At 41.8% G+C, this 22,584-nt stretch overlaps 1 protein-coding gene across 1 annotated transcript in view; it reads left to right on the forward strand.

The window, feature by feature from the left end:
• Window positions 1–18,569: 18,569 nt before the first annotated feature.
• FKBP11 (FKBP prolyl isomerase 11) overlaps window positions 18,570–22,584 on the forward strand; it is a 35,936-nt gene continuing 31,921 nt past the window's right edge. Inside the window, exons 1-2 of the mRNA XM_044286741.1 lie at window positions 18,570–18,783; window positions 19,004–19,066. Coding sequence (XP_044142676.1) covers window positions 18,673–18,783; window positions 19,004–19,066 — 174 coding nt within the window. The 5' untranslated portion in view covers window positions 18,570–18,672. The remainder of the gene's footprint in view (window positions 18,784–19,003; window positions 19,067–22,584) is intronic.

Below are 22,584 nucleotides of genomic sequence, written 5' to 3' on the forward strand. Positions count from 1 at the left end.
GCAAAATACCTTTGGTGTCAAAATACTCACTCCGACCCTTGATAAATAACTCATGTCGTTTCCAAAATGAGGTCACTTGTGGGGGGTTTCCACTGTATGGGTATCTCAGGGTCTCTCCGCACTCAAATGGGGCTCCTTCTCTTCTCAGCACTACCATACATACAGCAGCTATGTCCACATTTATGGTATTTCCATGCACAGTAGAATCCACCTATGAATTCAAGTGTGGTATGAGTCTCAGATGGCACCACCTGGGCGAAACATATTGGGCATTAAAGTAGTATATCTGTATGGTAAATTGCAATTTTCATTTTGCATGTTCCTCTGCGCATTCATTTCTGCAAAGTACCTGTGGCGTCAAAATGCTCACTCCACCCCTTTATACCTTGAGGGGCGGAGTTTCCAAAATGGGGGTCACTTTTCAGGGATTCCATGTCTTGTTTCACCCCAGAGCATCTACAGTTCTCAGCACATGCAATGTAAATCACCACACCACAACACTGCATGGTGCTCTTTTACTCCTGAGCCCTCTCATACATTCAGGCAAAAAGCATAGGGCCACATGTAGGGGGTTTCTAATACGCTCAGCACTATAAGAGGGCTTGCTTTTCCCACTGGCACATGCTGGGCACAACATATTAAAAAATTATGGAAAAATTGCAATTTTCACTTTGCACCATCTCCTGTGCATTAATTTTTGAAAAACACCTGTGGGGTCAAAATACTAATTTCACCACTTAATAAATACCGTACCTACAGGGCTGTAGTTTTCAAAATGGGGTCACTTTTTGGGGGTTTCCACTGTAGGGGTACCTCAGGTTCTTTTCAAATACGACATGGTACCCAAAAACCATAGTAGCAAAATCTGCCTTCCAAAAATCATATGGAGCTCCTTCCCTTCTGAGCCCTGCAGTGTGCCCATACAGCAGTTTATGACCACATATGGGGTGTTTCTATAAACTGCAGAATAAATATTTAGGTTTGTTTTGCTGTTAATCTAATCTAACTTGAGAAACCTTGGCGCGGTGCTCAGGCTCAGACATGTCCTCCTGGTAGGAGATGTTGGCTAATCTCTAAATTTTAACATCAGTTTGAGGGCTTAGGAAGATGGCAGAGTGCACCTGTCCTTGTTATTAGATTGTTATATTGCTTATCACATCCACACAATTGCTATCTTGTGTAGGATGTTTATTGTGGTACTTGTGGTCCGCTGCGGGCATCCTCCACTGTATGCATTTTTGCTGGGTATCGCCATTAGCAACGGGCCACAAGTGCAGGATTTGCTCCCCTGTATATATATGCACAACTGCATGTGGGTTTGAGCACTTCCTGCTTTACACCACGCTATTCTTGTTAGTTTGTTTTGCTGTTAACCCTTGCTGTGTTATAGAAAAAAAGATATTAAACTGGAAAATCTGCCAAAAAAGCTACACTTTTTCAATTTCACCTCCATTTTGCTTTAATTCCTGTGGGAAACCTAAAGGGTCAACAAAGCTTATAAAATCAATTCTGAATAACTTGAGAGGTGCTGTTTCTAAAATGGGATCATTTATGGGTAGTTTCTTATGTTTAAAGGGAACCTGTCCCCGGGATTTTGTGCAAAGAGCTGAGGACATGGGCTGCTAGATCGCCGCTAGCACATCTGCAATATCCAGTCCCCATAGCTCTGTGTGCTTTTATTGTGTAAAAACACCGATTTGATACATATGCAAATTAACCTGAGATGAGTCCTGTCCCTGACTCATCTCACATACAGGACTCATCTCAGGTTAATTTGCATATGTATCAAATCGGTTTATTTACACAATAAAAGCACACAGAGCTATGGGGACTGGGTATTGCAGATGTGCTACCGGCCATCTAGCAACCCATGTCCTCAGCTTTATACACAAAATCCTGGTGACGGGTTCCCTTTAAGTGGCTAACATAATAGAAACAGAAACATAGACTGTGTCGGCAGATAAGAACCATTTGGCCCATCTAGTCTGTCCAATATACTAAATACTATCCAAAGTATTCAGTATATTGGGCAGACTAGATGGGCCAAATGGTTCTTATCTGCCGACACATTCTGTGTTTCTGTTTCTATTATGTTAGCCACTCAAAGTCACTTTAAGACCTGAACTGGTCCTTTAAAAAGTTGTTTTTGGAACTTTTTTTGAAAACTTTAAAAATTCCCTCCACAATTCTAAGCCTTCTAAGGCTACTTTCAGTAGTCTGGTAGTCGCAGATCATATGTGTAGTATGTCATATTACATACATGTAGTCTGATCTGTAGTATGTGACAGTACATACATGTAGTCTGATCTGTAGTATGTGACAGTACATACATGTAGTCTGATCTGTAGTATCTGACAGTACACATCCTGTAGTCTGATCTGTAGTATGTGACAGTACACACATGTAGTCTGATCTGTAGTATGTGACAGTACACACATGTAGTCTGATCTGTAGTATGTGACAGTCCACACATGTAGTCTGATCTGTAGTATGTGACAGTACACACATGTAGTCTGATCTGTAGTATGTGACAGTACATACATGTAGTCTGATCTGTAGTATGTGACAGTACACACATGTAGTCTGATCTGTAGTATGTGACAGTACATACATGTAGTATGTGACAGTACACATCCTGTAGTCTGATCTGTAGTATGTGACAGTACACACATGTAGTCTGATCTGTAGTATATGACAGTCCACACATGTAGTCTGATCTGTAGTATGTGACAGTACACACGTGTAGTCTGATCTGTAGTATGTGACAGTACACACGTGTAGTCTGATCTATAGTATGTGACAGTACACACATGTAGTCTGATCTGTAGTATGTGACAGTACATACATGTAGTCTGATCTGTAGTATGTGTCAGTACACACATGTAGTCTGATCTGTAGTATGTGACAGTACACACATGTAGTCTGATGGCCGCAGATCACTATCTATAGCAGTGATCAGCAACCTCCAACTCTGAGAATGCTCCATTCACTTCAATGGGAGTTTCAAGAACAGCCAAAAAAGTTTGCATGCTGGGAGTTGTAGTTTGACTGCAGCTGGAGTGCCGATCCCTGATCTATATCATGTAATCTGGTAGACGCAGATGATATGTGTAGCATGTGACAGTACACACATGTAGTCTGGTAGTCGCAGATCATATGTGTAGTATGTCATATTACATACATGTAGTCTGATCTGTAGTATGTGACAGTACATACATGTAGTCTGATCTGTAGTATGTGACAGTACATACATGTAGTCTGATCTGTAGTATGTGACAGTACACATCCTGTAGTCTGATCTGTAGTATGTGACAGTACACACATGTAGTCTGATCTGTAGTATGTGACAGTACACACGTGTAGTCTGATCTGTAGTATGTGACAGTACACACATGTAGTCTGATCTGTAGTATGTGACAGTACACACGTGTAGTCTGATCTGTAGTATGTGACAGTACACACATCATGTAGTCTGATCTGGAGTATGTGACAGTACAAACATCATGTAGTCTGATCTGTAGTATGTGACAGTACAAACATGTAGTCTGATCTGTAGTATGTGACAGTACACACATGTAGTCTGATCTGTAGTATGTGACAGTACACACATCATGTAGTCTGATCTGTAGTATGTGACAGTACACACATGTAGTCTGATCTGTAGTATGTGACAGTACACACATCATGTAGTCTGATCTGTAGTATGTGACAGTACACACATGTAGTCTGATCTGTAGTATGTGACAGTACACACATGTAGTCTGATCTGCAGTATGTGACAGTCCACACATGTAGTATGTGACAGTACACACATGTAGTCTGATCTGTAGTATGTGACAGTACACACATGTAGTCTGATCTGTAGTATGTGACAGTACACACATCATGTAGTCTGATCTGTAGTATGTGACAGTACACACATGTAGTCTGATCTGTAGTATGTGACAGTATACACATGTAGTCTGATCTGCAGTATGTGACAGTCCACACATGTAGTCTGATCTGTAGTATGTGACAGTACACACATGTAGTCTGATCTGTAGTATGTGACAGTACACATCCTGTATTCTGATCTGTAGTATGTGACAACACACATGTAGTCTGATCTGTAGTATGTGACAGTACACACATGTAGTCTGATCTGTAGTGTTACAGTCCACACATGTAGTCTGATCTGTAGTATGTGACAGTACACACATGTAGTCTGATCTGTAGTATGTGACAGTACACACATGTAGTCTGATCTGTAGTATGTGACAGTACACACATGTAGTCTGATGGCCGCAGATCACTATCTATAGCAGTGATCAGCAACCTCCAACTCTGAGAATGCTCCATTCACTTCAATGGGAGTTTCAAGAACAGCCAAAAAGTTTGCATGCTGGGAGTTGTAGTTTGACTGCAGCTGGAGTGCCGATCCCTGATCTATATCATGTAATCTGGTAGACGCAGATGATATGTGTAGCATGTGACAGTACACACATGTAGTCTGGTAGTCGCAGATCATATGTGTAGTATGTCATATTACATACATGTAGTCTGATCTGTAGTATGTGACAGTACATACATGTAGTCTGATCTGTAGTATGTGACAGTACATACATGTAGTCTGATCTGTAGTATGTGACAGTACACATCCTGTAGTCTGATCTGTAGTATGTGACAGTACACACATGTAGTCTGATCTGTAGTATGTGACAGTACACACGTGTAGTCTGATCTGTAGTATGTGACAGTACACACGTGTAGTCTGATCTGTAGTATGTGACAGTACACACGTGTAGTCTGATCTGTAGTATGTGACAGTACACACATCATGTAGTCTGATCTGGAGTATGTGACAGTACAAACATCATGTAGTCTGATCTGTAGTATGTGACAGTACAAACATGTAGTCTGATCTGTAGTATGTGACAGTACACACATCATGTAGTCTGATCTGTAGTATGTGACAGTACACACATCATGTAGTCTGATCTGTAGTATGTGACAGTACACACATGTAGTCTGATCTGTAGTATGTGACAGTACACACATCATGTAGTCTGATCTGTAGTATGTGACAGTACACACATGTAGTCTGATCTGTAGTATGTGACAGTACACACATGTAGTCTGATCTGCAGTATGTGACAGTCCACACATGTAGTCTGATCTGTAGTATGTGACAGTACACACATGTAGTCTGATCTGTAGTATGTGACAGTACACATCCTGTATTCTGATCTGTAGTATGTGACAACACACATGTAGTCTGATCTGTAGTATGTGACAGTACACACATGTAGTCTGATCTGTAGTGTTACACTCCACACATGTAGTCTGATCTGTAGTATGTGACAGTACACACATGTAGTCTGATCTGTAGTATGTGACAGTACACACATGTAGTCTGATCTGTAGTATGTGACAGTACACACATGTAGTCTGATCTGTAGTATGTGACAGTACACACATGTAGTCTGATCTGTAGTATGTGACAGTACACACATGTAGTCTGATCTGTAGTATGTGACAGTACACACATGTAGTCTGATCTGTAGTATGTGACAGTACACATGTGTAGTCTGATCTGTAGTATGTGACAGTACACACGTGTAGTCTGATCTGTAGTATGTGACAGTACATACATGTAGTCTGATCTGTAGTATGTGTCAGTACACACATGTAGTCTGATCTGTAGTATGTGACAGTACACACATGTAGTCTGATGGCCGCAGATCACTATCTATAGCAGTGATCAGCAACCTCCAACTCTGAGAATGCTCCATTCACTTCTATGGGAGTTTCAAGAACAGCCAAGAAAGTGTGCATGCTGGGAGTTGTAGTTTGACTGCAGCTGGAGTGCCGATCCCTGATCTATATCATGTAATCTGGTAGACGCAGATGATATGTGTAGCATGTGACAGTACACACATGTAGTCTGGTAGTCGCAGATCATATGTGTAGTATGTCATATTACATACATGTAGTCTGATCTGTAGTATGTGACAGTACATACATGTAGTCTGATCTGTAGTATGTGACAGTACATACATGTAGTCTGATCTGTAGTATGTGACAGTACACATCCTGTAGTCTGATCTGTAGTATGTGACAGTACACACATCATGTAGTCTGATCTGTAGTATGTGACAGTACAAACATCATGTAGTATGTGACAGTCCACACATGTAGTCTGATCTGTAGTATGTGACAGTACACACGTGTAGTCTGATCTGTAGTATGTGACAGTACACACATCATGTAGTCTGATCTGTAGTATGTGACAGTACACACATCATGTAGTCTGATCTGTAGTATGTGACAGTACACACATGTAGTCTGATCTGTAGTATGTGACAGTACACACATCATGTAGTCTGATCTGTAGTATGTGACAGTACACACATGTAGTCTGATCTGTAGTATGTGACAGTACACACATGTAGTCTGATCTGCAGTATGTGACAGTCCACACATGTAGTCTGATCTGTAGTATGTGACAGTACACACATGTAGTCTGATCTGTAGTATGTGACAGTACACATCCTGTATTCTGATCTGTAGTATGTGACAGTACACACATGTATTCTGATCTGTAGTATGTGACAACACACATGTAGTCTGAGCTGTAGTATGTGACAGTACACACATGTAGTCTGATATGTAGTATGTTACAGTCCACACATGTAGTCTGATCTGTAGTATGTGACAGTACACACATGTAGTCTGATCTGTAGTATGTGACAGTACACACATGTAGTCTGATATGTAGTATGTGACAGTACACACATGTAGTCTGATATGTAGTATGTGACAGTACACACATGTAGTCTGATCTGTAGTATGTGACAGTACACACATGTAGTCTGATCTGCAGTATGTGACAGTCCACACATGTAGTATGTGACAGTACACACATGTAGTCTGATCTGTAGTATGTGACAGTACACACATGTAGTCTGATCTGTAGTATGTGACAGTACACACATCATGTAGTCTGATCTGTAGTATGTGACAGTACACACATGTAGTCTGATCTGTAGTATGTGACAGTATACACATGTAGTCTGATCTGCAGTATGTGACAGTCCACACATGTAGTCTGATCTGTAGTATGTGACAGTACACACATGTAGTCTGATCTGTAGTATGTGACAGTACACATCCTGTATTCTGATCTGTAGTATGTGACAACACACATGTAGTCTGATCTGTAGTATGTGACAGTACACACATGTAGTCTGATCTGTAGTGTTACAGTCCACACATGTAGTCTGATCTGTAGTATGTGACAGTACACACATGTAGTCTGATCTGTAGTATGTGACAGTACACACATGTAGTCTGATCTGTAGTATGTGACAGTACACACATGTAGTCTGATGGCCGCAGATCACTATCTATAGCAGTGATCAGCAACCTCCAACTCTGAGAATGCTCCATTCACTTCAATGGGAGTTTCAAGAACAGCCAAAAAAGTTTGCATGCTGGGAGTTGTAGTTTGACTGCAGCTGGAGTGCCGATCCCTGATCTATATCATGTAATCTGGTAGACGCAGATGATATGTGTAGCATGTGACAGTACACACATGTAGTCTGGTAGTCGCAGATCATATGTGTAGTATGTCATATTACATACATGTAGTCTGATCTGTAGTATGTGACAGTACATACATGTAGTCTGATCTGTAGTATGTGACAGTACATACATGTAGTCTGATCTGTAGTATGTGACAGTACACATCCTGTAGTCTGATCTGTAGTATGTGACAGTACACACATGTAGTCTGATCTGTAGTATGTGACAGTACACACGTGTAGTCTGATCTGTAGTATGTGACAGTACACACGTGTAGTCTGATCTGTAGTATGTGACAGTACACACGTGTAGTCTGATCTGTAGTATGTGACAGTACACACATCATGTAGTCTGATCTGGAGTATGTGACAGTACAAACATCATGTAGTCTGATCTGTAGTATGTGACAGTACAAACATGTAGTCTGATCTGTAGTATGTGACAGTACACACATCATGTAGTCTGATCTGTAGTATGTGACAGTACACACATCATGTAGTCTGATCTGTAGTATGTGACAGTACACACATGTAGTCTGATCTGTAGTATGTGACAGTACACACATCATGTAGTCTGATCTGTAGTATGTGACAGTACACACATGTAGTCTGATCTGTAGTATGTGACAGTACACACATGTAGTCTGATCTGCAGTATGTGACAGTCCACACATGTAGTCTGATCTGTAGTATGTGACAGTACACACATGTAGTCTGATCTGTAGTATGTGACAGTACACATCCTGTATTCTGATCTGTAGTATGTGACAACACACATGTAGTCTGATCTGTAGTATGTGACAGTACACACATGTAGTCTGATCTGTAGTGTTACACTCCACACATGTAGTCTGATCTGTAGTATGTGACAGTACACACATGTAGTCTGATCTGTAGTATGTGACAGTACACACATGTAGTCTGATCTGTAGTATGTGACAGTACACACATGTAGTCTGATCTGTAGTATGTGACAGTACACACATGTAGTCTGATCTGTAGTATGTGACAGTACACACATGTAGTCTGATCTGTAGTATGTGACAGTACACACATGTAGTCTGATCTGTAGTATGTGACAGTACACACATGTAGTCTGATCTGTAGTATGTGACAGTACACATGTGTAGTCTGATCTGTAGTATGTGACAGTACACACGTGTAGTCTGATCTGTAGTATGTGACAGTACATACGTGTAGTCTGATCTGTAGTATGTGTCAGTACACACATGTAGTCTGATCTGTAGTATGTGACAGTACACACATGTAGTCTGATGGCCGCAGATCACTATCTATAGCAGTGATCAGCAACCTCCAACTCTGAGAATGCTCCATTCACTTCTATGGGAGTTTCAAGAACAGCCAAGAAAGTGTGCATGCTGGGAGTTGTAGTTTGACTGCAGCTGGAGTGCCGATCCCTGATCTATATCATGTAATCTGGTAGACGCAGATGATATGTGTAGCATGTGACAGTACACACATGTAGTCTGGTAGTCGCAGATCATATGTGTAGTATGTCATATTACATACATGTAGTCTGATCTGTAGTATGTGACAGTACATACATGTAGTCTGATCTGTAGTATGTGACAGTACATACATGTAGTCTGATCTGTAGTATGTGACAGTACACATCCTGTAGTCTGATCTGTAGTATGTGACAGTACACACATCATGTAGTCTGATCTGTAGTATGTGACAGTACAAACATCATGTAGTATGTGACAGTCCACACATGTAGTCTGATCTGTAGTATGTGACAGTACACACGTGTAGTCTGATCTGTAGTATGTGACAGTACACACATCATGTAGTCTGATCTGTAGTATGTGACAGTACACACATCATGTAGTCTGATCTGTAGTATGTGACAGTACACACATGTAGTCTGATCTGTAGTATGTGACAGTACACACATCATGTAGTCTGATCTGTAGTATGTGACAGTACACACATGTAGTCTGATCTGTAGTATGTGACAGTACACACATGTAGTCTGATCTGCAGTATGTGACAGTCCACACATGTAGTCTGATCTGTAGTATGTGACAGTACACACATGTAGTCTGATCTGTAGTATGTGACAGTACACATCCTGTATTCTGATCTGTAGTATGTGACAGTACACACATGTATTCTGATCTGTAGTATGTGACAACACACATGTAGTCTGAGCTGTAGTATGTGACAGTACACACATGTAGTCTGATATGTAGTATGTTACAGTCCACACATGTAGTCTGATCTGTAGTATGTGACAGTACACACATGTAGTCTGATCTGTAGTATGTGACAGTACACACATGTAGTCTGATATGTAGTATGTGACAGTACACACATGTAGTCTGATCTGTAGTATGTGACAGTACACACATGTAGTCTGATCTGTAGTATGTGACAGTACACATGTGTAGTCTGATCTGTAGTATGTGACAGTACACACGTGTAGTCTGATCTGTAGTATGTGACAGTACATACATGTAGTCTGATCTGTAGTATGTGTCAGTACACACATGTAGTCTGATCTGTAGTATGTGACAGTACACACATGTAGTCTGATGGCCGCAGATCACTATCTATAGCAGTGATCAGCAACCTCCAACTCTGAGAATGCTCCATTCACTTCTATGGGAGTTTCAAGAACAGCCAAGAAAGTGTGCATGCTGGGAGTTGTAGTTTGACTGCAGCTGGAGTGCCGATCCCTGATCTATATCATGTAATCTGGTAGACGCAGATGATATGTGTAGCATGTGACAGTACACACATGTAGTCTGGTAGTCGCAGATCATATGTGCAGTATGTCATATTACATACATGTAGTCTGATCTGTAGTATGTGACAGTACATACATGTAGTCTGATCTGTAGTATGTGACAGTACACATCCTGTAGTCTGATCTGTAGTATGTGACAGTACACACATGTAGTCTGATCTGTAGTATGTGACAGTACACACATGTAGTCTGATCTGCAGTATGTGACAGTCCACACATGTAGTCTGATCTGTAGTATGTGACAGTCCACACATGTAGTCTGATCTGTAGTATGTGACAGTACACACATGTAGTCTGGTAGTCGCAGATCATATGTGTAGTATGTCATATTACATACATGTAGTCTGATCTGTAGTATGTGACAGTACATACATGTAGTCTGAGCTGTAGTATGTGACAGTACATACATGTAGTCTGATCTGTAGTATGTGACAGTACACATCCTGTAGTCTGATCTGTAGTATGTGACAGTACACATCCTGTAGTCTGATCTGTAGTATGTGACAGTACACACATGTAGTCTGATCTGTAGTATGTGACAGTACACACATGTAGTCTGATCTGTAGTATGTGACAGTACACACGTGTAGTCTGATCTGTAGTATGTGACAGTACACATGTGTAGTCTGATCTGTCGTATGTGACAGTACATACATGTAGTATGTGACAGTACACACATCATGTAGTCTGATCTGTAGTATGTGACAGTACACACATCATGTAGTCTGATCTGTAGTATGTGACAGTACACACATCATGTAGTCTGATCTGTAGTATGTGACAGTACACACGTGTAGTCTGATCTGTAGTATGTGACAGTACACACGTGTAGTCTGATCTGTAGTATGTGACAGTACACATGTGTAGTCTGATCTGTAGTATGTGACAGTACACACATCATGTAGTCTGATCTGTAGTATGTGACAGTACACACATCATGTAGTCTGATCTGTAGTATGTGACAGTACACACATGTAGTCTGATCTGTAGTATGTGACAGTACATACATGTAGTCTGATCTGTAGTAGGTGTCAGTACACACATGTAGTCTGATCTGTAGTATGTGACAGTACACACATGTAGTCTGATCTGTAGTATGTGACAGTACACACATGTAGTCTGATCTGTAGTAGGTGTCAGTACACACATGTAGTCTGATCTGTAGTATGTGTCAGTACACACATGTAGTCTGATCTGTAGTATGTGACAGTACATACATGTAGTCTGATCTGTAGTAGGTGACAGTACACACATGTAGTCTGATCTGCAGTATGTGACAGTCCACACATGTAGTCTGATCTGCAGTATGTGACAGTCCACACATGTAGTCTGATCTGTAGTATGTGACAGTACACACATGTAGTCTGATCTGTAGTATGTGACAGTACACACATGTAGTCTGATCTGTAGTATGTGACAGTACACACATGTAGTCTGATCTGTAGTATGTGACAGTACACACATGTAGTCTGATCTGTAGTATGTGACAGTACACACATGTAGTATGTGACAGTACACACATGTAGTCTGGTAGTCGCAGATCATATGTGTAGTATGTCATATTACATACATGTAGTCTGATCTGTAGTATGTGACAGTACATACATGTAGTCTGAGCTGTAGTATGTGACAGTACATACATGTAGTCTGATCTGTAGTATGTGACAGTACACATCCTGTAGTCTGATCTGTAGTATGTGACAGTACATACATGTAGTCTGATCTGTAGTATGTGACAGTACACATCCTGTAGTCTGATCTGTAGTATGTGACAGTACACACATGTAGTCTGATCTGTAGTATGTGACAGTACACACATGTAGTCTGATCTGTAGTATGTGACAGTACACACATGTAGTCTGATCTGTAGTATGTGACAGTACACACGTGTAGTCTGATCTGTAGTATGTGACAGTACACACGTGTAGTCTGATCTGTAGTATGTGACAGTACACACATGTAGTCTGATCTGTAGTAGGTGTCAGTACACACATGTAGTCTGATCTGTAGTATGTGTCAGTACACACATGTAGTCTGATCTGTAGTATGTGACAGTACATACATGTAGTCTGATCTGTAGTAGGTGACAGTACACACATGTAGTCTGATCTGTAGTATGTGACAGTACACACATGTAGTCTGATCTGTAGTATGTGACAGTACACACATGTAGTCTGATCTGTAGTATGTGACAGTACACACATGTAGTCTGATCTGTAGTATGTGACAGTACAAACATCATGTAGTCTGATCTGTAGTATGTGACAGTACAAACATCATGTAGTCTGATCTGTAGTATGTGACAGTACACACATGTAGTCTGATCTGTAGTAGGTGTCAGTACACACATGTAGTCTGATCTGTAGTATGTGTCAGTACACACATGTAGTCTGATCTGTAGTATGTGACAGTACATACATGTAGTCTGATCTGTAGTAGGTGACAGTACACACATGTAGTCTGATCTGTAGTAGGTGACAGTACACACATGTAGTCTGATCTGTAGTAGGTGACAGTACACACATGTAGTCTGATCTGTAGTAGGTGACAGTACACACATGTAGTCTGATCTGTAGTATGTGACAGTACACACATGTAGTCTGATCTGTAGTATGTGACAGTACATACATGTAGTCTGATCTGTAGTATGTGACAGTACACATCCTGTAGTCTGATCTGTAGTATGTGACAGTACACATCCTGTAGTCTGATCTGTAGTATGTGACAGTACACACATGTAGTCTGATCTGTAGTATGTGACAGTACACACATGTAGTCTGATCTGTAGTATGTGACAGTACATACATGTAGTCTGAGCTGTAGTATGTGACAGTACATACATGTAGTCTGATCTGTAGTATGTGACAGTACACATCCTGTAGTCTGATCTGTAGTATGTGACAGTACACATCCTGTAGTCTGATCTGTAGTATGTGACAGTACACACATGTAGTCTGATCTGTAGTATGTGACAGTACACACATGTAGTCTGATCTGTAGTATGTGACAGTACACACGTGTAGTCTGATCTGTAGTATGTGACAGTACACACGTGTAGTCTGATCTGTAGTATGTGACAGTACACATGTGTAGTCTGATCTGTCGTATGTGACAGTACATACATGTAGTATGTGACAGTACACACATCATGTAGTCTGATCTGTAGTATGTGACAGTACACACATCATGTAGTCTGATCTGTAGTATGTGACAGTACACACATCATGTAGTCTGATCTGTAGTATGTGACAGTACACACGTGTAGTCTGATCTGTAGTATGTGACAGTACACACGTGTAGTCTGATCTGTAGTATGTGACAGTACACATGTGTAGTCTGATCTGTAGTATGTGACAGTACACACATCATGTAGTCTGATCTGTAGTATGTGACAGTACACACATCATGTAGTCTGATCTGTAGTATGTGACAGTACACACATGTAGTCTGATCTGTAGTATGTGACAGTACATACATGTAGTCTGATCTGTAGTAGGTGTCAGTACACACATGTAGTCTGATCTGTAGTATGTGACAGTACACACATGTAGTCTGATCTGTAGTATGTGACAGTACACACATGTAGTCTGATCTGTAGTAGGTGTCAGTACACACATGTAGTCTGATCTGTAGTATGTGTCAGTACACACATGTAGTCTGATCTGTAGTATGTGACAGTACATACATGTAGTCTGATCTGTAGTAGGTGACAGTACACACATGTAGTCTGATCTGCAGTATGTGACAGTCCACACATGTAGTCTGATCTGCAGTATGTGACAGTCCACACATGTAGTCTGATCTGTAGTATGTGACAGTACACACATGTAGTCTGATCTGTAGTATGTGACAGTACACACATGTAGTCTGATCTGTAGTATGTGACAGTACACACATGTAGTCTGATCTGTAGTATGTGACAGTACACACATGTAGTCTGATCTGTAGTATGTGACAGTACACACATGTAGTCTGATCTGTAGTATGTGACAGTACACACATGTAGTCTGGTAGTCGCAGATCATATGTGTAGTATGTCATATTACATACATGTAGTCTGATCTGTAGTATGTGACAGTACATACATGTAGTCTGAGCTGTAGTATGTGACAGTACATACATGTAGTCTGATCTGTAGTATGTGACAGTACACATCCTGTAGTCTGATCTGTAGTATGTGACAGTACATACATGTAGTCTGATCTGTAGTATGTGACAGTACACATCCTGTAGTCTGATCTGTAGTATGTGACAGTACACACATGTAGTCTGATCTGTAGTATGTGACAGTACACACATGTAGTCTGATCTGTAGTATGTGACAGTACACACATGTAGTCTGATCTGTAGTATGTGACAGTACACACGTGTAGTCTGATCTGTAGTATGTGACAGTACACACGTGTAGTCTGATCTGTAGTATGTGACAGTACACATGTGTAGTCTGATCTGTCGTATGTGACAGTACATACATGTAGTATGTGACAGTACACACATCATGTAGTCTGATCTGTAGTATGTGACAGTACACACATCATGTAGTCTGATCTGTAGTATGTGACAGTACACACGTGTAGTCTGATCTGTAGTATGTGACAGTACACACGTGTAGTCTGATCTGTAGTATGTGACAGTACACATGTGTAGTCTGATCTGTAGTATGTGACAGTACACACATCATGTAGTCTGATCTGTAGTATGTGACAGTACACACATCATGTAGTCTGATCTGTAGTATGTGACAGTACACACATGTAGTCTGATCTGTAGTATGTGACAGTACATACATGTAGTCTGATCTGTAGTAGGTGTCAGTACACACATGTAGTCTGATCTGTAGTATGTGACAGTACACACATGTAGTCTGATCTGTAGTATGTGACAGTACACACATGTAGTCTGATCTGTAGTATGTGACAGTACACACATGTAGTCTGATCTGTAGTATGTGACAGTACAAACATCATGTAGTCTGATCTGTAGTATGTGACAGTACAAACATCATGTAGTCTGATCTGTAGTATGTGACAGTACACACATGTAGTCTGATCTGTAGTAGGTGTCAGTACACACATGTAGTCTGATCTGTAGTATGTGTCAGTACACACATGTAGTCTGATCTGTAGTATGTGACAGTACATACATGTAGTCTGATCTGTAGTAGGTGACAGTACACACATGTAGTCTGATCTGTAGTATGTGACAGTACACACATGTAGTCTGATCTGTAGTATGTGACAGTACACACATGTAGTCTGATCTGTAGTATGTGACAGTACACACATGTAGTCTGATCTGTAGTATGTGACAGTACAAACATCATGTAGTCTGATCTGTAGTATGTGACAGTACAAACATCATGTAGTCTGATCTGTAGTATGTGACAGTACACACATGTAGTCTGATCTGTAGTAGGTGTCAGTACACACATGTAGTCTGATCTGTAGTATGTGTCAGTACACACATGTAGTCTGATCTGTAGTATGTGACAGTACATACATGTAGTCTGATCTGTAGTAGGTGACAGTACACACATGTAGTCTGATCTGTAGTAGGTGACAGTACACACATGTAGTCTGATCTGTAGTAGGTGACAGTACACACATGTAGTCTGATCTGTAGTAGGTGACAGTACACACATGTAGTCTGATCTGTAGTATGTGACAGTACACACATGTAGTCTGATCTGTAGTATGTGACAGTACATACATGTAGTCTGATCTGTAGTATGTGACAGTACACATCCTGTAGTCTGATCTGTAGTATGTGACAGTACACATCCTGTAGTCTGATCTGTAGTATGTGACAGTACACACATGTAGTCTGATCTGTAGTATGTGACAGTACACACATGTAGTCTGATCTGTAGTATGTGACAGTACATACATGTAGTCTGAGCTGTAGTATGTGACAGTACATACATGTAGTCTGATCTGTAGTATGTGACAGTACACATCCTGTAGTCTGATCTGTAGTATGTGACAGTACACATCCTGTAGTCTGATCTGTAGTATGTGACAGTACACACATGTAGTCTGATCTGTAGTATGTGACAGTACACACATGTAGTCTGATCTGTAGTATGTGACAGTACACACGTGTAGTCTGATCTGTAGTATGTGACAGTACACACGTGTAGTCTGATCTGTAGTATGTGACAGTACACATGTGTAGTCTGATCTGTCGTATGTGACAGTACATACATGTAGTATGTGACAGTACACACATCATGTAGTCTGATCTGTAGTATGTGACAGTACACACATCATGTAGTCTGATCTGTAGTATGTGACAGTACACACATCATGTAGTCTGATCTGTAGTATGTGACAGTACACACGTGTAGTCTGATCTGTAGTATGTGACAGTACACACGTGTAGTCTGATCTGTAGTATGTGACAGTACACACGTGTAGTCTGATCTGTAGTATGTGACAGTACACACATCATGTAGTCTGATCTGTAGTATGTGACAGTACACACATCATGTAGTCTGATCTGTAGTATGTGACAGTACACACATGTAGTCTGATCTGTAGTATGTGACAGTACATACATGTAGTCTGATCTGTAGTAGGTGTCAGTACACACATGTAGTCTGATCTGTAGTATGTGACAGTACACACATGTAGTCTGATCTGTAGTATGTGACAGTACACACATGTAGTCTGATCTGTAGTATGTGACAGTACACACATGTAGTCTGATCTGTAGTATGTGACAGTACAAACATCATGTAGTCTGATCTGTAGTATGTGACAGTACAAACATCATGTAGTCTGATCTGTAGTATGTGACAGTACACACATGTAGTCTGATCTGTAGTAGGTGTCAGTACACACATGTAGTCTGATCTGTAGTATGTGTCAGTACACACATGTAGTCTGATCTGTAGTATGTGACAGTACATACATGTAGTCTGATCTGTAGTAGGTGACAGTACACACATGTAGTCTGATCTGCAGTATGTGACAGTCCACACATGTAGTCTGATCTGCAGTATGTGACAGTCCACACATGTAGTCTGATCTGTAGTATGTGACAGTACACACATGTAGTCTGATCTGTAGTATGTGACAGTACACACATGTAGTCTGATCTGTAGTATGTGACAGTACACACATGTAGTCTGATCTGTAGTATGTGACAGTACACACATGTAGTCTGATCTGTAGTATGTGACAGTACACACATGTAGTCTGATCTGTAGTATGTGACAGTACACACATGTAGTCTGGTAGTCGCAGATCATATGTGTAGTATGTCATATTACATACATGTAGTCTGATCTGTAGTATGTGACAGTACATACATGTAGTCTGAGCTGTAGTATGTGACAGTACATACATGTAGTCTGATCTGTAGTATGTGACAGTACACATCCTGTAGTCTGATCTGTAGTATGTGACAGTACATACATGTAGTCTGATCTGTAGTATGTGACAGTACACATCCTGTAGTCTGATCTGTAGTATGTGACAGTACACACATGTAGTCTGATCTGTAGTATGTGACAGTACACACATGTAGTCTGATCTGTAGTATGTGACAGTACACACATGTAGTCTGATCTGTAGTATGTGACAGTACACACGTGTAGTCTGATCTGTAGTATGTGACAGTACACACGTGTAGTCTGATCTGTAGTATGTGACAGTACACATGTGTAGTCTGATCTGTCGTATGTGACAGTACATACATGTAGTATGTGACAGTACACACATGTAGTCTGATCTGTAGTATGTGACAGTACACACATCATGTAGTCTGATCTGTAGTAGGTGACAGTACACACATGTAGTCTGATCTGTAGTATGTGACAGTACACACGTGTAGTCTGATCTGTAGTATGTGACAGTACACATGTGTAGTCTGATCTGTAGTATGTGACAGTACACACATCATGTAGTCTGATCTGTAGTATGTGACAGTACACACATGTAGTCTGATCTGTAGTATGTGACAGTACACACATGTAGTCTGATCTGTAGTATGTGACAGTACACACATGTAGTCTGATCTGTAGTATGTGACAGTCCACACATGTAGTCTGATCTGTAGTATGTGACAGTACATACATGTAGTCTGATCTGTAGTATGTGACAGTACTACACACGTGATCACTGCTCCCGTCACCAGCAGGCTCCAGGTGCAGCAGTTGGGCAGACGATGAGTGAAGGTGTCCCGGGCGGGGACATGGAGGCAGCGAGGGGCGGGACAGGAGAGGGGCGTGGCCCGAGGCCCCTCCCCTCCCCCTCTTTGCCACGCTCCCAGTGCTCCCGGTCCTCTGACTCCTTCTCCGCGGCAGCTGTCACTTCTCTCCGTCCCGTGGCCACCATGTTCCGGGCTCCTCTCCTCCTGCTGCTTCTCTTCTCCTCTGCACTGATCCGGGCGCACGCCGAGGAGGACGACAATGACAATGCTACCGAACTCGTCATCGAGACTGTGGTGAGTGCTGGGCACCGGTCCACGTGTGATGTGCCCCACAGGTGGCAGCTGTCATACCCCCGGGCACAGATCGGACTGCCATGATGTGCACTTCTTGTGCCCGGCTATCCATCACCCACTCCTGGGCATCCTCGGCGCTAGCACAGTACGGTCCGCTACCTGTCCCCTCTGTGCCCACCCCTCACTGCCCTGTGTCACCCCCTCCTGATCTCTTCCACAGGTGAAGCCGGAGACGTGCGTGGACACTGTGGAGTGGGGAGACACCATTCAGCTGCACTACACGGTAAGTACCGGCCACTTCCCCCGAGGCCACATCTGGGCCTTAGCGGTAACATCTGTAACAACAATCACACGTCAGCACTCCGGCCCGGCTGCACCGCACACCCCGGGGGAGGAGTCGGCACCGAGAAGGGCTCACGACCCTACATCGGAGCACCACGTCACATAATGGAGGTCGCACGTCATCACCGGTGTCTGCCGCGTGATTCAAAACAGCGGGAACAGCTGCTGAGGAGAGCGGAGCTGCACGGCAGCCAATCAAGAGGCTGCTCTCTTTCACTAACCGTCAGTTGCAGAGTGAGAGCCCAGAGTTGATTGGTTAAAACAGTTACAGCTGGTACTAGGGGAACATAAGTCCATATTTCTGTAATCTCTCCATACTTCCATTATTCTTTAGAAAATGTGAAGCTGAGCAACAAATTTAGACATATTTACTGCATCCACCAGTGTTAATACCCCATTTGACACCTTGAGGACCACGCTGCAGTCGCTTACCTATCTTGGCTGTTGTTGTACGCTAGTCTTAACAAATGAGGTAGTTGAAGTGATTTGCGCCAAATTTATTTTAAAAATTCATCACGCACCAAATTTGCTGATATGTCAGAAAAGTTGCAAAGTATATCTAAAAGAATGTCACATTTCATCTCTTGTAACATTTTAGTATCGGGGGTGACGCTAGTCAGGCTCGTCCCCATCACCGCCTGCCATTAACCGCTATTTGCTATTTTCTACATTTGACTTTCTCTGTTTTTAAGGACTCATGCACACAAACATATTTTCTTTGTGTCCATTCCGGTCCAAACCTGAAGTTACTTCATGTACATTCCGTTTCCGTATGTCCGTATTTCTGTTCCGCAAAAAAATAGAACATGTCCTATTATTGTCCGGATAGGACTGTTCTATTAGGCACCTTGTAGACAAGTCATACGGATTAGGTCCGAATGCGTTCAGTGAAAAATGTTCGATTTCGCAAGCAAGGTTATTCAGTTTTGCCTGCGATTGCGTTCAGTTCAGTTTTTATCGCACGGGTGAAATGCGCATTGATACGTTTTTCACGCGCGTGATAAAAAACGAAAGGTTTACAAACAACGTCTCTTAGCAACTATCTATGAAAAACGCCTTAGGCCCCTTTCACACTAGCGAGTACTCCCCTGCTTTGGCGGAGCTCACGCGTGTCTGCAAGGGGCCTTAGGGACCAGCTGTTCCGTTCCGCAAAATACAGAATGCACACGGAAGTCAGACAGATATTAATACCTCATAAAATACACCATATGTCTACTTTATGTTTGCATCATTTTGTAAGGCTGAATGCACACGGCCGTGGTATCCCGGCCTGGCATCCCGCTGACAGCTGGAGCGCACGGCGTCATTGGTTGCTATGACGCCGTGCGCTTCATGCCGCTGCTGCACTACAGTAATACACTCATATGATCTATACCAGTGTATTACTGTAGTGCAGCGGCGGCATGAAAAGCACGGCGTTATAGCAACCAGTGACGCCGTGCACTCCAGCTGTCAGCGGGATGCCAGGCCGGGATACCACGGACCGCTCACGTCCGTGTTCCACGGTCGTGTGCATTCGGCCGAAATGTCATTTGATTTTTTTAGGAAGTTAGAATTTTAGAAGCAATTTTTAAAAAGATTTTTAAGACAATTTCCAAAAAACACTTTTTAAGGACTAATTTAGTTTTGAAGTCACTTTGTGGGGCTTACATAGTAGAAATCATCCGTAACTGACCCCATTTTAGAAACGACACCCCTCAAGTTATGAAAAAAAGGATTTTTACTAACTTTGGTAATCCTTTACATGTTCCACAAGAATTAAAGGAAAATGGAGTCAAAATTTCCCTTTTTTTTTTGTTGCAGGTTTTACATTTTAATCCATTTTTTCTGTAAGGCCCCTTTCACACGAGCGAGTTTTCCACGTGGGTGCAATGCGTGACGTGAACGCATAGCACCCGCAGTGAATCCTGACCCATTCATTTCAATGTGTCTGTGCACTTGAGTGTTTTTTCACGCATCATTTCTGTGTTGCGTGAAAAACGCAGCATGTTCTATATTCACGTTGGCCCCATAAAAGTGAAAGGGGCTGCATGAAAATTGCATTGCATCTGATCTGTAAATTGCATTGCATTCAGTTTTTTATCACACGTGTGAAAAACACATCAAAACGCATTGCACCCGCGCGGAAAAAACTGAACGCAATCGCAGACAAAACTGAGTGAACTTGCTTGCAAAATGGTGCGAGTTTTACTGAACGCATCCGGAGCCAATTCGTCACGCTCGTGTAAAAGAGGCCTAAGGCAGCAAGGGTTAATAGCAACAAAAACCTCAATATTTATTAGGCCTCTTTCATACGGGCGTGACGGATTGGCTTCGGATGCATTCAGCGTGCGTTCAGTGAAACTCGCACCATTTTGCAAGAAAGTTCAGTCAGTTTTGTCTGCGATTGCGTTCAATTGTTCATTTTTTTCCGCGCGAGTGCAATGCGTTTTGATGTGTTTTTCACACGTGTGATAAAAAACTGAAGATTTACAAACAACATCTCCTAGCAACCATCAGTGAAAAACGCATCGCATCTGCACTTGCTTACGGATGCAATGCATTTTTCACTGTAGCCCCATTCACTTCTTTGGGACCAGGGCTGCGTGAAAAACGCAGAATATAGAACATGCTGCGTATTTCACGCAACGCAGAACTGATGCGTGTAAAAAAATGCTCATGTACACAGACCCATTGAAATGATTGGTCCGGATTCAGTTCGGGTGCTATGCGTTCACGTCACGCATTGCACCCGTGCGGAAAACTCGCTTGGGTGAAAGGGGCCTTACTCTAATTCTGCAGTTTACAGAAACATCCGATATGTGGTCAAAAATAGAGATGAGCGTATTTCATATTTTGAAATTTGGTCACGCTTCGTTTACTGGTAAAAGGTGAATTTCGTTATGGATTCTGTTGCCACGGACCATAACGCAATTCTATAACAGAATGCCTTTAGAGGCATTCCGTTATTCGTTCCGTGATAATAGAAGTCTATGGGCTGCATAACTGATCCGTCTCATTTCCGTTATGCAGGGGAGTCCAGTAAAGGCATTCCGTTATGCATTCCGTCATAGAATTGCGTTATGGTCCGTGGTAACGGAATCCATAACGCAATTCACCTGAATTACAAACAAATTTCATAACTGGAAATTCGCTCATCTCTAGTTGTAAACTGATGGGTACTGTATGGGCACACCTCAGGGCTCAGAACTCAGAAGGGAAGGAGCACCATATGTTTTTTGCAGGGCAGATTTTGCTAGAATGTGTTTTGGGTACCATGTCACATTTGAAGGCACGCTAAGTTACTTCTACAGTAGAAACCCCCAAAAAGTGACCCTTTTCAGAAACTACACCCCGCAAGGAATTTATTGAGGGGTATACTGACCATTTTAACCCCACAGGCGTTTCATAGAATTTAGAAACACTTGGCTGTGAAAATTAAAATTTTCATTTCTTCTAATAAAATGTTGCTTATTTTCC

Source organism: Bufo gargarizans, chromosome 3 (assembly GCF_014858855.1).
Source record: "Bufo gargarizans isolate SCDJY-AF-19 chromosome 3, ASM1485885v1, whole genome shotgun sequence".
Lineage (NCBI taxonomy): Eukaryota > Metazoa > Chordata > Amphibia > Anura > Bufonidae > Bufo > Bufo gargarizans.